Source organism: Patella vulgata, chromosome 1 (genome assembly GCF_932274485.2).
Source record: "Patella vulgata chromosome 1, xgPatVulg1.2, whole genome shotgun sequence".
NCBI classification, from domain to species: Eukaryota; Metazoa; Mollusca; class Gastropoda; family Patellidae; genus Patella; species Patella vulgata.
This window is the reverse complement of record NC_065879.2, coordinates 82,643,817-82,657,907: the sequence shown is the minus strand read 5'-3', so window position 1 is coordinate 82,657,907 and position 14,091 is coordinate 82,643,817. Positions and strand designations below refer to the sequence as shown.

The following is a 14,091-nucleotide window of genomic DNA, read 5'->3' as shown; positions in this document are numbered from 1 at the left end:
TGAGACGGTTGTTGTATTTTAACAACTATACTGTCAATGTATAATACTGAAAACATATTTCTGCTATCGGCCATATCAAACGTTGGCAAATTCAATTCTATGAATCTGTCCGAAATATCAAAAAAAAAAGCAGCATCTTCATGTGTACAAGTACTTCTTGCAATCCTATATGCATGGGCTGTCTGTCTCTATGTATAACATTCAATAGACACTTCATCATTTAGTCTAAATTTCCTTTCTGGAATTTCTCGTAAATCAGTAGGTCAACGATTTTTTTGCTTTTATGTTTTGGCCATTTATAGCTTAAAACATCATTTTAAGCCTGAAAACTAAAACATAAAGTCTTAAAAAAATTCCTTTATGTCGTCTACTGTTTCACACCAGTGCCTATTACTGAACGACGTTTCGACTAGTCGCTCAGTAAGCAGTAATTGTATTCCATAGCATTGTGACCTGTATACTCCAGTTCAATTACTAAATGCCATTGAAACAATTTATCAGTGTTGATATAAATGATTTGAACTGAGATTTTTTTAACTCCTAAGGTTGGTGTTAGAGTTATCTATCTTTAACAAGATAATAACAAAGCTCCTTGCCTGATTATTTTTTCATGTAAATTTGTTTTCTTAAATCAGGAAATTGATATTGAAAATATAGACAAACTGAGAGGCCCAGTATAAGTTAGTGTTTGGGTATCAGCAGATACGACACTAGTGTTCATGTTGTATAAATATATCCCACAACCTCGACACCAAAGACATCAAATCATTGATTTCAAATACAGAGGGTCTTGAACTGACCCAATGGTTTAAATTGTAGATTAATATTATTATGGTTGAAGGCTGGCATGTTTTGAGTTACTTCGTTCAGTACTCGTGTCGTCTAGGTTTGACTCCCGGTATCGGAATAATTTGTTTTTCCTCACCGTCACAGGGTAGTCAAGTAAAAATGCCTCCAAAGCGGGCAATTAAACCCTGGTCTCCTGAGGAATCCTTGCAGTTTGAGTCCCATTCTTGCGTGCACGGTGGGCTAGTTGCCACTCTCTTTCCAGCTGGTTCGAGGGTCCTGGGTCAACAGAATAAAACCCAGTATTATGCTCACTACAATGACCAGGATATTACTTTTTGGCATACAAAAAGGCGACTACAGCACCAGTGTTCACAGACGGCCACACACCCAAGTTCTAACCACAGGCGCCTGTAACGTGGAAAATTTTTCAAAAATTTAACATCAAGCTATGACTAAGTATAATGTCTGAAGTCTGTTATGTCCATGACAAGGAGTAGGGTCGCCTGTCCAACCTCGTGGGTTTTCTCCGGGTCCTCTGGTTTCCTCCCACTGCTAAAGATCCCTACGTGCAAGCGAATTATTGAAATAAAATTAAACCATATATTATCCCGAAATGACCCAATTCGTGTCGAGTGGACGTTAAACCCCATTTCTCTCTCTCACGTCCATGTTCGTTTGATAATCTCGTCTGATTCCGATTTCTAACTCAGGGGCAAATAACTCGTCTGATTCTCTTTCAGTATAATAATAACAAGGTGAGAAAAGGGTTGGAATTATATAATTGGGATCAAATTTCACTACTCTAGATTCTGTCATCCAGTGGCAATACTCACTATATTTCGCTAGGTAGACAATCGGATGACTTTTTTAAAATTATTCATGTGACCCTCTTTAAGTCACAGCAAAGCCTTAATCCGTCGCTGCTACCACACACTATTCTTATTTTGAATTACACAGGACCTCGGTTTTTCATCCCTTCCGAAAGACTAGACAGCTCTCCTTGTCAGGCCTTCTGTTCTGCACCACTGACAAGGAGAAACCATGCTGAAAAATCCCTGTTAACACCGGGAAACCCGTGATCTCCAGGCTAGTGAGTCAGTGTCTAACTCACTCAGCCACCGTGGCTCCCTATACATACATGTATGAATAGGTATACAAACATTTAAAAGGGGGGTTGGATGGCTGAATGGTTAGCATGTGCGCGCTGTATCATACGGTCTGTCATTTAGTCAACTGGCGGGGGGTTTTGATTCCCCGGTTGTAAGTGTCAAGGAGTAGGGTCACCTGTCAAACCTCGTTGGTTTTCTCCGGGTTCTCTGGTTTCCTCCCACTACTAAAGACCCCTACGTGCAAGAGCTCTCACAAACATTTAAAGGTATATTTTTGAAGACCTGGTTATCTCCATTCTACCACTTACAATTGTATTCTGTTGTTTCATCTCTTTATTCAACGGCCACTCCTCTAACGCGGCCAGCGGTCACTATTTTACTAATAAATTCAACAAAACATCGCCCATTCAACGGCCATTGTTGAATGATACCATCTTGTCGTTCTTTGTAACACCCCCGCTAATCCCGTGAGTAGTAGTTAATTAACTGGACCCCACTGATCAGGTAAAAAGAAATGTAAACATAACAATCAACCCGGGATTATCTGTTAATTAATCTTTTGTTTTATTAAACGACTAACCTGATCATTGTTTTCACGCGTAACGACACATTATTTGATACTGATTGAATAAAATAAAAGTACCGATTTTTTTGTCACGATCATCTAGTATCTCTCTTAGCGCCTCCTATAATATTACATACAGAGTTACACCCCCTGTAAATAGGAGATAAAATTAGAGATGTTTTTTGTTCATGTGCTTTTTTGATAAAATAAAATGAATTCATCGATTTTCTTCACAAAAATGGATAAATATTATCGAATGCATCACAATGGTAGACAGTAGTATCGAAGGTTGGTACAAAATGACAAGTTTACAGAAGTTATGTCCGAGATTTGAGTAAAGAATTTTCGTCTGGCGCAAGATTCAGCGACGGCCAAATTTACCGCTTCCAATGCATCCAAGCGTAATATTTAATTTATGTCGGCACAAAAAGCAACGAGATTTTATTAAGAGGCCACTCCCGTTAAGTTATGTCCGAGATTTGAGTAAAGAATTTTCGTTCGGCGCAAGATTCAGCGACGGCCAAATTTACCGCTTCCAATGCATCCAAGCGTAATATTTAATTTATGTCGGCACAAAAAGCAACGAGATTTTATTAAGAGGCCACTCCCGTTAAGCGGTCAGTTGTGAAAATTCCCTTGGGTGGCTGCTTAATGCAGATTCTACTGTATATACATGGTACAGAACACAGTTTTTACGGGATACAATCATTAGTTTTATTCTATAAGCAGACGTTTCGACAAGTATCCTCTTATCGTTATCAATTGTGCTTGATAACATCAGAGGATACTTGTCGAAACATCGTGCTTTTAGAATAAAACTAGTGATTGTATCCCATAAAATCTGTGTTCTGTTAATGTGTTTACCGGTGGCTCAGTGCCATATAAAAAGATTAATATACATGGTGGCTAAAATAGTAATTTGAGGTTTGTGTCAATTTATATTCAAATTTACGGCTGACAATAAAAAGTGTTACATAATCTACCTTTGAAAGTCTAATTTAATATAAATTTACGGCTGACAATAAAAAGTGTTACATAATCTACCTTTGAAAGTCTAATTTAATATAAATTGCTGCATAAATGAAATAAAAATTGTTCCACATATATCTACCAATCCAATAAAGTCTAATTTAATATACATGTAAATGCAATTTGTTCCATATGTCCCCTATAAAGTCTAATTTAATATAAATGCAATTTGTTAAATATATATATGTCCCCTATAAAGTCTAATTCAATATAAATGTAAATGCAGTTTGTTCCACATATATATATATATATATATATGTCCCCTATAAAGTCTAATTTAATATAAATGCAATTTGTTACAAATATATATATCTCCCCTATAAATTATAATTTAATAAATACAAAACTAATTGTTCATCTATCTTAAAAATTCTAATTTAATACAATTATATTTTATACTTAATATACTTATAAAGTATACTTAAAAGGTGTAATTTAATTCAATACAAATACAATTTGTTCCATATTTATATTTATTCTGAAAAGTCTAATTTAAAGGGGCATTAGGTAAGATTAGATAAAGAAATGAAATGTGTAATTTAATTCAATACAAATACAATTTGTTCCAGATTTATATCTATTCTGAAAAGTCTAATTTAAAGGGGCATTAGGTAAGATTAGATAAAGAAATGAAATGAAATGGGGTTTAACGTCCTACTGTTCTGCTCCGACTGAGCTAGTTAAGACGGACATGCGTCATACAGTGTGCTATGAGGGAAATTTTGCCCGGACAGGGATCTTTTACATGCACACCCATATGTACACAGGGTCTTTGTTTTTCATTCCATCCGAATGACTAGACAGCTGTCCTTGTCAGGCCCTCCGTCCTGCATCAATGACAAGGGGAAACCACGCCAGGGATCGAACGCTCAACCTTCAGACTAGGGAGCCAGCATCTTACCCACTTAGCCACCGTTACCCCAGATTAGATAAAGAGATTCTGTCAAATTGCTTCACTCTGAACAAAGATATTAGCGATTCAATTTTAGTCTAGCCTCCAACATCATTACCAACTTTGGTGTGATAATAAACCAATCAATTATCCATTTTATGTTAAATTATCCATCACAAACTGTATTCAAATCCACTAAACATCACTGGCTAACAATGACATCGAGAGTTGATTATGGTCTGGATCGGTTAATTAATGTCTAATTAATAATTTAGATAAGATTTCAGGCCTGAAGAAAGACCCGGAATAGGCAGATTTAGCTCTTGCATAATGCATGTTTAATATTAATACAAATTGTTCCCTATATGTAGTCTATAAAATCTAATTAATACAAATTGCTACATACATCTGTCAAATTTGATATAAACACAAATGGCTACATATGTGTTTTTACATGTTTTCGTAAAGTACTATTTTCTCTAAATGATTTACTACAAACATCACACTTATAAGGTTTTTGACCTGTATGTGTCTTAACATGAGTCTGCATGGCACTACTTGTTCTAAATAATTTAAGACAATAAGAGCAGTTGTAAGGTTTTTCCCCTGTATGAATACGTTTATGTATTTTAACATACGTACTCTGTGTAAACGCCTTCCCGCAAACATCACATATGTAATTTTTGGCCCCCAAATGTATCCTTATATGGGCCTGTAAATTACAACTTTCTGTGAAAGACTTTCCACAGATGTCACAAATGAAGGGTTTCTCGCCGGTATGAATTCGTTTATGTACCTCAACGTAACTACTCGTATTAAATGATTTACCACAAACATCACATTTATACGGTTTCTCGCCCATGTGGGTCATGAAATGTCGCTGTAGACTACGACTTGTATTAAACGATGTACCACAGACTTCACAAGTATAGGGTTTTTCCCCTGTATGTATTTTAATATGTTTCTGTAAATTTCCCTTCTCACTAAATGATTTACCACATACATCACATCTATAGGGTTTTTCACCCGTGTGGACTCGTCTATGGTTAGTTAGGTTACTATTGTTAATAAAACTCTTCCCACACATATCACAACCATGAGATTTAGAGTCAGTATTTACGTCGACGACGAGCGTCTTATCATGCTTCGTTTTTTTTTGTTTATTTTTAATTCTGTTCAGTTTATTGCTCGATGATTTACGCTTTTTTTGTGACGTGCGATGTTTTAGTACAGATATCTGAGTCTTGGATTCGATGAATGGACTACTAAACTTGGATTCGTCAGATCCGATGACAGCAGGGGAGAGATTTCTAACATTTTTTTTCTTTCTCTTCTGTATAACGTTTGGCTTGTTTGATTCTATGAGTTCAGTTGAAATGTTGTTGGTATCTGAGATATATGTATCATCACCACCATCATCACCACCACCATCACCATCACCATCATCATCATCATCACCATCATTTTTATCTGATTGGATTATACCTTCAGTTTCTGTTGTCTGATAACTATCATCACTACCACTCTAAACAAAAGAAAACAGAATAATCATAACAATATATGTATTAAGTAGCAAAGTCTCTAACTCAATATCATCAAAAATCTTCGACAATGAAAACACGAATCATTTGTCAATTCAAATCAAGATTGGTCTTGTGATCTTACAGGGAAAAGATGGGCTTCTGATATCCAATATTCAAGACAAAATAAACATTTTACAATTGGTACATGAATCGTGTACCATAATGCGTTTCAGCGCCATTTGGAACAAGGGACTAAAAGAATGCGGCTAGACATATTCCACAAATCATGTCAAATGGTGACGCTATATTCTTATCTGGAGAGCATGCGCAATAAATATCATCGGTGTAGACTGGAATAACCAGACGCTAAAGATTGCCATTCAATTGAGACTTCTGGCGTATTTTGCCAAACATAACTGAATAGAAATTACAGTAAAAACAGAAACGGTTGAATGTAAATCAGTTTATATACATTCACATTACATTATTATATGCATTGCAACCCATTTGTGTCAATTTCTAGGTCCCAAATATTAGCGATTTAGCTCCTTTAAGATCCATACTAAACTTGGCCTTCCTGCCTGTCTGCCTGTCTACAGTTAGCTCTGTTTAAGAAGAGACATTAAGCTAGTTGACCAACATTTTAAGTCCAAAATCAACGATTTTAGTCGAAAACACTATGTTCCAAATTGTTAAGATGAAATGAAATGGGGTTTTACCATACTGAACTGATATTTCTGTTTACAGTTAGCTCCGCTTGAGAACAGACACTAAGCTAGTTGACCGACATTTTAAGTCATAAATCGAAGATTTTAGTTGAAAATTTTGAGAATTATTTATTCTGCTTCCATTTAATGGAATTAAATAAGTTTATTTAGTTTTTGTGTGTTGTCCAGTTTTGAAACAGAGTAGAACTGCAATACAAAATAATATACTAAGTTTTGGATATGGCAGCCATTCAGGACAGAGATTAAGATCCTGACTTAGCTGTGTTCCCACACCTGATATATTATCAGTGAATAGAAGTAGAATCGAATTTGGTTTAAAGTATTGTTATTATTTAAAGGCTCAATACCACTCTCGTTGTAACAGAATAATATGCCCCAATCTTTATTCTGGTCAACAAATTGTACTATTTTACAGTATTCCAATTAATTGATGATACAAATTTCATCTTAACACACCTAATTTAAAAAATTGGAAAAATTCAACTAAATGATTTGAAAAGCCTGACACCTAATTTAAAAAATTGGAAAAATTCAACTAAATGATTTGAAAAGCCTAACGTAAACCTTTTCAAATGTGACTTGGATTTAAAAATATTTTCGAACCCTCTGGACAAGTAAAATAGGATGTAATGGATAATTTACACAACGGTAGGACACTTAAACATCTAGTACTTAGAATAAGGCTATTTTTTTATTTTCTGAAGCTGTCAAGCCAGCAAGAGTGTTATTGTCCTTTTAATAATAATCTTCATCAACTAATACATATTTGTGTACGGTATATATTAAACCCCACTTGGAGATGAACATACCAAAACTGTATGCCAACGTGTACATGATACCTGAACACCAACATGTGCACAATACCTGAACACCAACATTTGCACAATACCTAAACACCAACGTGTACACTATACCTGAATGCCAAGGTGTACATGACACCTGAACACCAACTGGTACAAGATACCTGAACACCAATGTGTACACAATACCTGAACACCAATGTGTACTTAATACCTGAACACCAACGTGTACATGATACCTCAATACCAACGTGTACATGATACCTCACACGACACCTCAACACCAGCGTGTACACGATACCTCAACACCACCGTTTACACGACACCTCAACACCAGTGTGTACACGATACCTGAACACCAACGTATACACGATACCTGAATGCATGACATGACACCTGAATGCCAATGTGTACATGACACCTGAATGCCAATGTGTACACGATACCCAAACACCAACGTGTACACGATACCTGAACACCAACGTGTACATGATACCTGAACACCAACGTGTGCATGATACCTGAACACAAATGTGCACATGATACCTGAACACCAATTTGTGCATGATACCTGAACACAATCGTATCCATTTTCATCTAAAAACATATTAATAATAAAAGAATTTTTAGTGAGCTTTTCACATACCTGAAATTCTTTACAGTAATCTATTAACACATTAACTGATAATGCCTGAGCTGTCTGGTAAATCCTGTCACAATTCTCAACATTAATCATGGACATCAAGTCTTTCTGTAACCTGTTACAAATATATAAATAGAATAATGTAATAAATATTGATGTGAATTTAAGGTAAATATGACAATGTCTTAAAAGCTGACAAATAATCAGATATTGTGTCAAAAGAAAGACAGCGACATGGGGTTTAATGTCCACTCGACACAAACTAGGTCATTCCAGGACTAACACATGGTTCAATTTTATTTCAATAATTCGCTTGCATGTAGGGGGTCTTTAGCAGTGGGAGGAAACCGGATGACCTGGAGAAAGAGAGAGTGAGAAATGGGGCTTAACGTCCACTCGACACAAACTTGGTAATTTTGGGACTAACATATGGTTAAACTTTATTTCATTAATTCGCTTGCACGTAGGGGGTCTTGAGCAGTTGGAGGAACCAAGATGACCCAGAGAAAACCTACGTGGTTGGACAGGCGACCCTACTCCTTGTCACAAACAACCGGGGAATCGAAACCACGCCAGTTGACTCAATGACATATCTTATGATACAACGCGCATGTGCTAACTATTCGGCCATCCAACCTCCCCAACTATTGATAAAGCTGAGATATAATCAAATTTTGTGTCAACAAAGTAAGCCAAAATTTTAATTTAAAATAGTAAATAAATCAACATCCACTTGAGCTTTTGAAACAAATAAACAGGTTAAGGTAAGGTAATTGTTTTTTGGATGCTTGTTAGCTTCATAAGTATTTTACAAGGTAATCGAAACTAGTTATTCTGAGTATCAGGACTAGTTTAGCTTATACCATTCCTTAAATTTGTTGGGTCACCGGATCACAAATTAGTGGGGTAACCGGGGTTTGCCCATTAGCGAATTTACTATCGGAGTTCGTAACTTACCTATTACTTAGAAGCATTAGTTTATATTTTATTGCAGCTTGTAATAACTCTATCATAAAATCTTCTCCATTATTTACTTCAACTTCATCTGTATAAATCCATCGGATCATAGCATACCCTACTTCAGATTTAACATCTAAATAAATAATATAATATTATATTTATACCCTACCTCATATTTAACATCTAAATAAACAATATAATATACTATTCAAAAAAAAGAAATGCAATGTGACTTTTCGCCGTCAGTATACCCTCACTCTATCATCGCAACAGGAACCGCGACACGTCGCTGAACCAAGCTGCTCTCCAGTGTTGCTGTGGCCATACCCTGTGTCTGGACCCACTGAAGGTGTCGGCGTATTTTAAAACAGCAGCTCTAACAGGACGGGACGTCTGGCTCGTAATTCGGTTTCACGAAGGCGTTTAAGGACTGTATGGTCTGAGATTCTATGCCGTCCGGGAATTGCTGCTGCAGTAGAGGTTGCTGTTGAGAACCGTTTCCGTCAAGGACGTAACCGGAAGTGACAATCCAGGACAGGTGGGGTCACTCTTGTTTGGCCTGGGCTTGAGTGGTCACGTGTTGAACTTCGCTCTCTGTACCTATCTCAAAGGCGAGAAATGGTACTCAGGAAAACATTCAGCAGCCTGGTTACATCTGTCTGGGATTCACCTGCTTGTAATCGACCTATAGCGTTGGTCTTTGTTCGGATGTGGTATTACTTGGTTCGTTGGGTGTTTACATGTGCAACTGATTTCGAAACCAGGAACCCCGGGATTTTAAAGGCCTTAGATTTAGGTTCCATGTCAAAAGTTCGCGAAGTTGTTAAATTCATGTGTCTTGGTACAATCAAGCAAAAACAAATTTCGACAAAAAGGATGATCAGTCCCAATTAGTGACCCTACATTTAAAACCAATAATGAATTTCTTTTATCCTTACATAATGACATTAAAAACAAGTAAGATTTATGGAAACAACTACCTCGTTAAAATAAAACAATTATGAAAAATAGCACACCTCATCTAAATATACAATATAATATCATAAAATCATCTTATCATGACATACCCCACCTCATATTTAACATCTAAACAAACAATATAATATTATTATTTATAAACCCATCTTATAGCATACGTCACCCTAAAATTTAATATTCTAAACTCATCTAAATAAACAATGTAATACTGATATTCTAAACTCATCTAAATAAATAATAATATTATTAACTCATCTAAATAAATAATATAATATTATTAACTCATCTAAATAAATAATAATAATATCAACTAAATAAATAATATAATATCATTAACTCAACTAAATAAATAATATAATATTATTAACTCATCTAAATAAATAATATAATATTATTAACTCATCTAAATAAATAATATAATAAACCCAGCTAAGACAGTAAAGTATTAAAGTAATGAAAAGGGGTTTATAATACCTTACTTTTCTGTACAGATTGGGTAAATGAAGATGAGCTTATGCCATACAGTGTAATGAAATGAAATGAAATAAAATGGGGTTAAACGTCCTACTGTTCTGCTCCTGTGCTGGGCTAATGAAGACGGGCATACGCCATACAGTGTGCTATGAGGGAAATTTTGCCCGGGCAGTGGCACTATCGCCTACTCTTATATCGATTTCCAACTGCCATGGGATCTTTTACGTGCATTCCAATGTATACACGGGACCTCGGTTTTTCGTCTCATCCGAAGGACGCCATACAGTGTAACATGAAGGAAATTTTGGCCGGACAGCGTTTCCCCTTGTCAGTGGTGCATGAAGGAGGGCTTGACAAAAACAGCTGTCTAGTTGTTCAGATGTGACGAATAAAAACGAGGTCTTGTATACGCATTGGTGTGCACGTAAAAGATCGCTTTGCCGTTGAAATTCGATATAAGAGTAGACCGTAGCATTGCTGTCCAAGCAAAATTTACCTCATAGTACACTGTATGGTGTACATGTATGCCCGTCTTCATTAGCCCAGTCGGAGCAGAACAGTAGGACGTTAAACCCCATTTCATTTCATTTTTCCATCCTAGACCAGTGACAAAGGGGAAACCCTGAGAGTAAAAATAATATACATTATATAAAAATAACCCACCTGTTAGAGCTAATTCATCAAGTTTTTGTAGATTTGTATTACACCACTCATCACTTCTTGACAACAAAATTAATTTATGAGCAAATATTTCACGTCCACCTTCCAATACAATCTTCAAATCACTGAAACAGTGAAATTAGAAATATAATACACAAATTCTACTAATGATATAAATTCAAATATTTGTGCATTCATACATTTACGGTAATAAAGGCACCATGCGATGGTGCACTATGTCAGTAATGTGCTGGCTCACCAAACTGTTGGGAGGCCACATGGTTAACGTATGTGCGTCGGATCAGAAGGTCTGTCATTGAGTCAAATGGCATGTTTTCAATACCCCGCTTATACCTGACAAGGAGTAGGGTCTTCTGTCCAACCTCATCAGTTTTCTCCGGGTCCTCTGGTTTCCTCCCACTGCTAAAGACCCCTACGCGCAAGTGAATTATTGAAATAAAATACATTTACCGTAATAAAGGCACCATATGATGGTGCGCTTTGTCAGTAATGTGCTGGTTCACCAAACAGAGGTTGGTTGGGTGGCCGCATGGTTATCGTGTGCACATGTTATATCATAAGGTCTGTCATTAAGTAGGTCTGTCATTGAGTCAACTAGCGTGGTTTCGATTCCCCACTTGTATGTGACAAGGAGTAGGTCACCTGTACAACCTCATTGGTTTTCCTCCCACTGCTAAAGACTCTTACGTACAAGCGAATTATTGAAATAAAATTGAATGATATGTTAGTTCTGAAATGACCTAGTTTGTGTGTGTGTGTGTGGGTGAGTGTGTGTGTGCGTGTGTGTGTGTGTGTCTCTCTCTCTCTCTCTCTCTCTCTCTCTCTCTCAAAATGTATATTTTCCCCTTTAATGATCAGTCACACTTCCCCTTTGAGACGGATTAACTTCATTTGAACAAATCAGAATAAAAAATACCAAAAACAGCATACCTATGAACTTTGGTTAGATTCTGCCAAGTGGATCAATAGAAGAAATGTAAAATTTTTACCCCCCAGACTGATGGAAGTAGGCAGGTGCATTATATAGGCCAGATGGCATTATAAAAAAAACAGTGCCTTGCCTACCTGTAACAAGGTTTATCAAACAGATCATAAATAAATTTCAATAAATCTGTTGTAAATGTATTTTGAACACCATAGCAACCAGAATTCAGTTCCATCTGATGCTTATGCTTGACAGCTACAAGATGATTCTGCTCCATTCTCAGTTTACTGATGACCAGTCTAGCTAAAACACAAAACAGATTAATTTACCATGTTCATTCATGTCATATAGAATAAGAAAATTCTTTGGGATTTATCTGGGCGTTATCCCCTTATCAGTGGTGAAGGACGACGGGCATGACAACTGAGCACCCTAAACAATGTTATCTAGTCAGTGTAATATAGAGTGAAGCTTTAAGCGGTGCTTGAGCAAAGCTCTTTTCCGGTAACACAGGAGCATAACTAAAACTGTCACCCACAGACTGTCGATTTAAAAAAATTCAGACCGGAACCGGATACACTGGGCAAAACTGGTAAACGCGTATGCCGACTTACCAAATCTCGCCCAAGCGAAATTACGCATCTCATAGAAATTTCTATGACGTGTCTAATCAATGACGTCACATATTTTTGACGTTAATGAAAACAATTCTCACACTTTTTTTTTTTTTAAAACAAAATTAATCATACAATTTAGATTTAAATTAAAATCAATTCGGAAAAACAAAATTTTTTAACATTATTTGTATCACTTGAGATACTTAATTGTGAAGGTTTAATATTTAGCCTAACAATTGAATTTGAACAATCACATCAGCTTCGCTCTACACAGTCAATGCCTGTTACACAATATGAACCAGTGGTTCTCAACCTTTTTTGCCAACGGCACACCTTGGAACACATGAAGAAATAGTGGCACGCTTGGCTAAATATATATGAAAAATATCTGAATTTTGCAAAATAAAAATATTGTAAGTCAGACGGCATACAACTGTAGACAGAGACTAGTCATAGACACTTAGAATGATTCAGACTAAAAGAAGGAAAAAAATTATTAGTGGATATTCAATTGGCATCTCGTGTTTTTTCACATTTTCGTAGTGTGCCGTTCAAAATTTCGCGGCACACTTAGGAGGATCTCACGGCACACTTAGGAGGATCTCACGGCACACTGGTGAGAATCACTGATATACACTATCGAAGCTGAAGAAAACTAATCTATAAGAAGTGTGGGGTTGGGGGAGGGGGGGGGGGGGAATTTGGTATTGATACTAATGAATGATAGCAGTTTTTAACCAAGTAATGGACCCTAGAAACGTCCATGGATGGTAAACTAAGTAAAGTAAACGTCAACGTCCAACTGAATCCAAGCCAAGGAAGTAATTTAAACTTGTCATTGTTATGTAATGATCCTTTCTGTTGGTCTAGTCGGGCTAATTTGTTGTAACTGCAGCTAAGACTTTGGTCAAGCAGTATTAATCAATGTTATGAATTTGACACTTACAATCAACAAAACCGGCCATTTTGACTCTGTGTATTGTTTATCCGGTGCATGGTGAAGTTCGGCCGATAACTACCGACTGAGAACATAGCTGAAACAATGGTCGACCGAACGTGTCCATGTGGACAGTCATTAAATGTAGTTACCTCCCCTAGAATAGCTTGTTTCAGCTGAGCCACGGATTAACGTAATATTTCCCGGTTGGTGTTGACGTGCAATTAAAACCATACAACGAGATTTATTAAGAATAACAATCTCCATCTAGTTAAAATTTTCCGAATTATTTTATACCTGGGACCGTGCATGGTGTATCTTTTATTGGCTGACGCTCCACGAATTATAGGGCATTATGTAAGATTAGACAAAGAACTGACAGTTCTCGACATAATAGTTCAAAAATAGATGATGAAAAGTTAAACATACATTATGCAAGAG

The 14,091-nt window shown here is 36.4% G+C and overlaps 1 protein-coding gene across 1 annotated transcript; it reads right to left on the bottom strand.

Annotated features, from left to right (window-relative positions):
* Nucleotides 1-3,504: 3,504 nt before the first annotated feature.
* On the bottom strand, nt 3,505-12,406 carry LOC126824477 (zinc finger protein OZF). Its single transcript, XM_050553717.2, has 5 exons — nt 12,237-12,406; nt 11,154-11,275; nt 9,036-9,171; nt 8,082-8,193; nt 3,505-5,909 (listed from the first exon to the last, which is right to left on the bottom strand). The coding sequence occupies exons 1-5, from the start codon at nt 12,371-12,373 to the stop codon at nt 4,821-4,823; spliced, it is 1,596 nt and encodes a 531-aa protein (XP_050409674.1). The 5' UTR covers nt 12,374-12,406; the 3' UTR covers nt 3,505-4,820.
* Nucleotides 12,407-14,091: the final 1,685 nt, after the last annotated feature.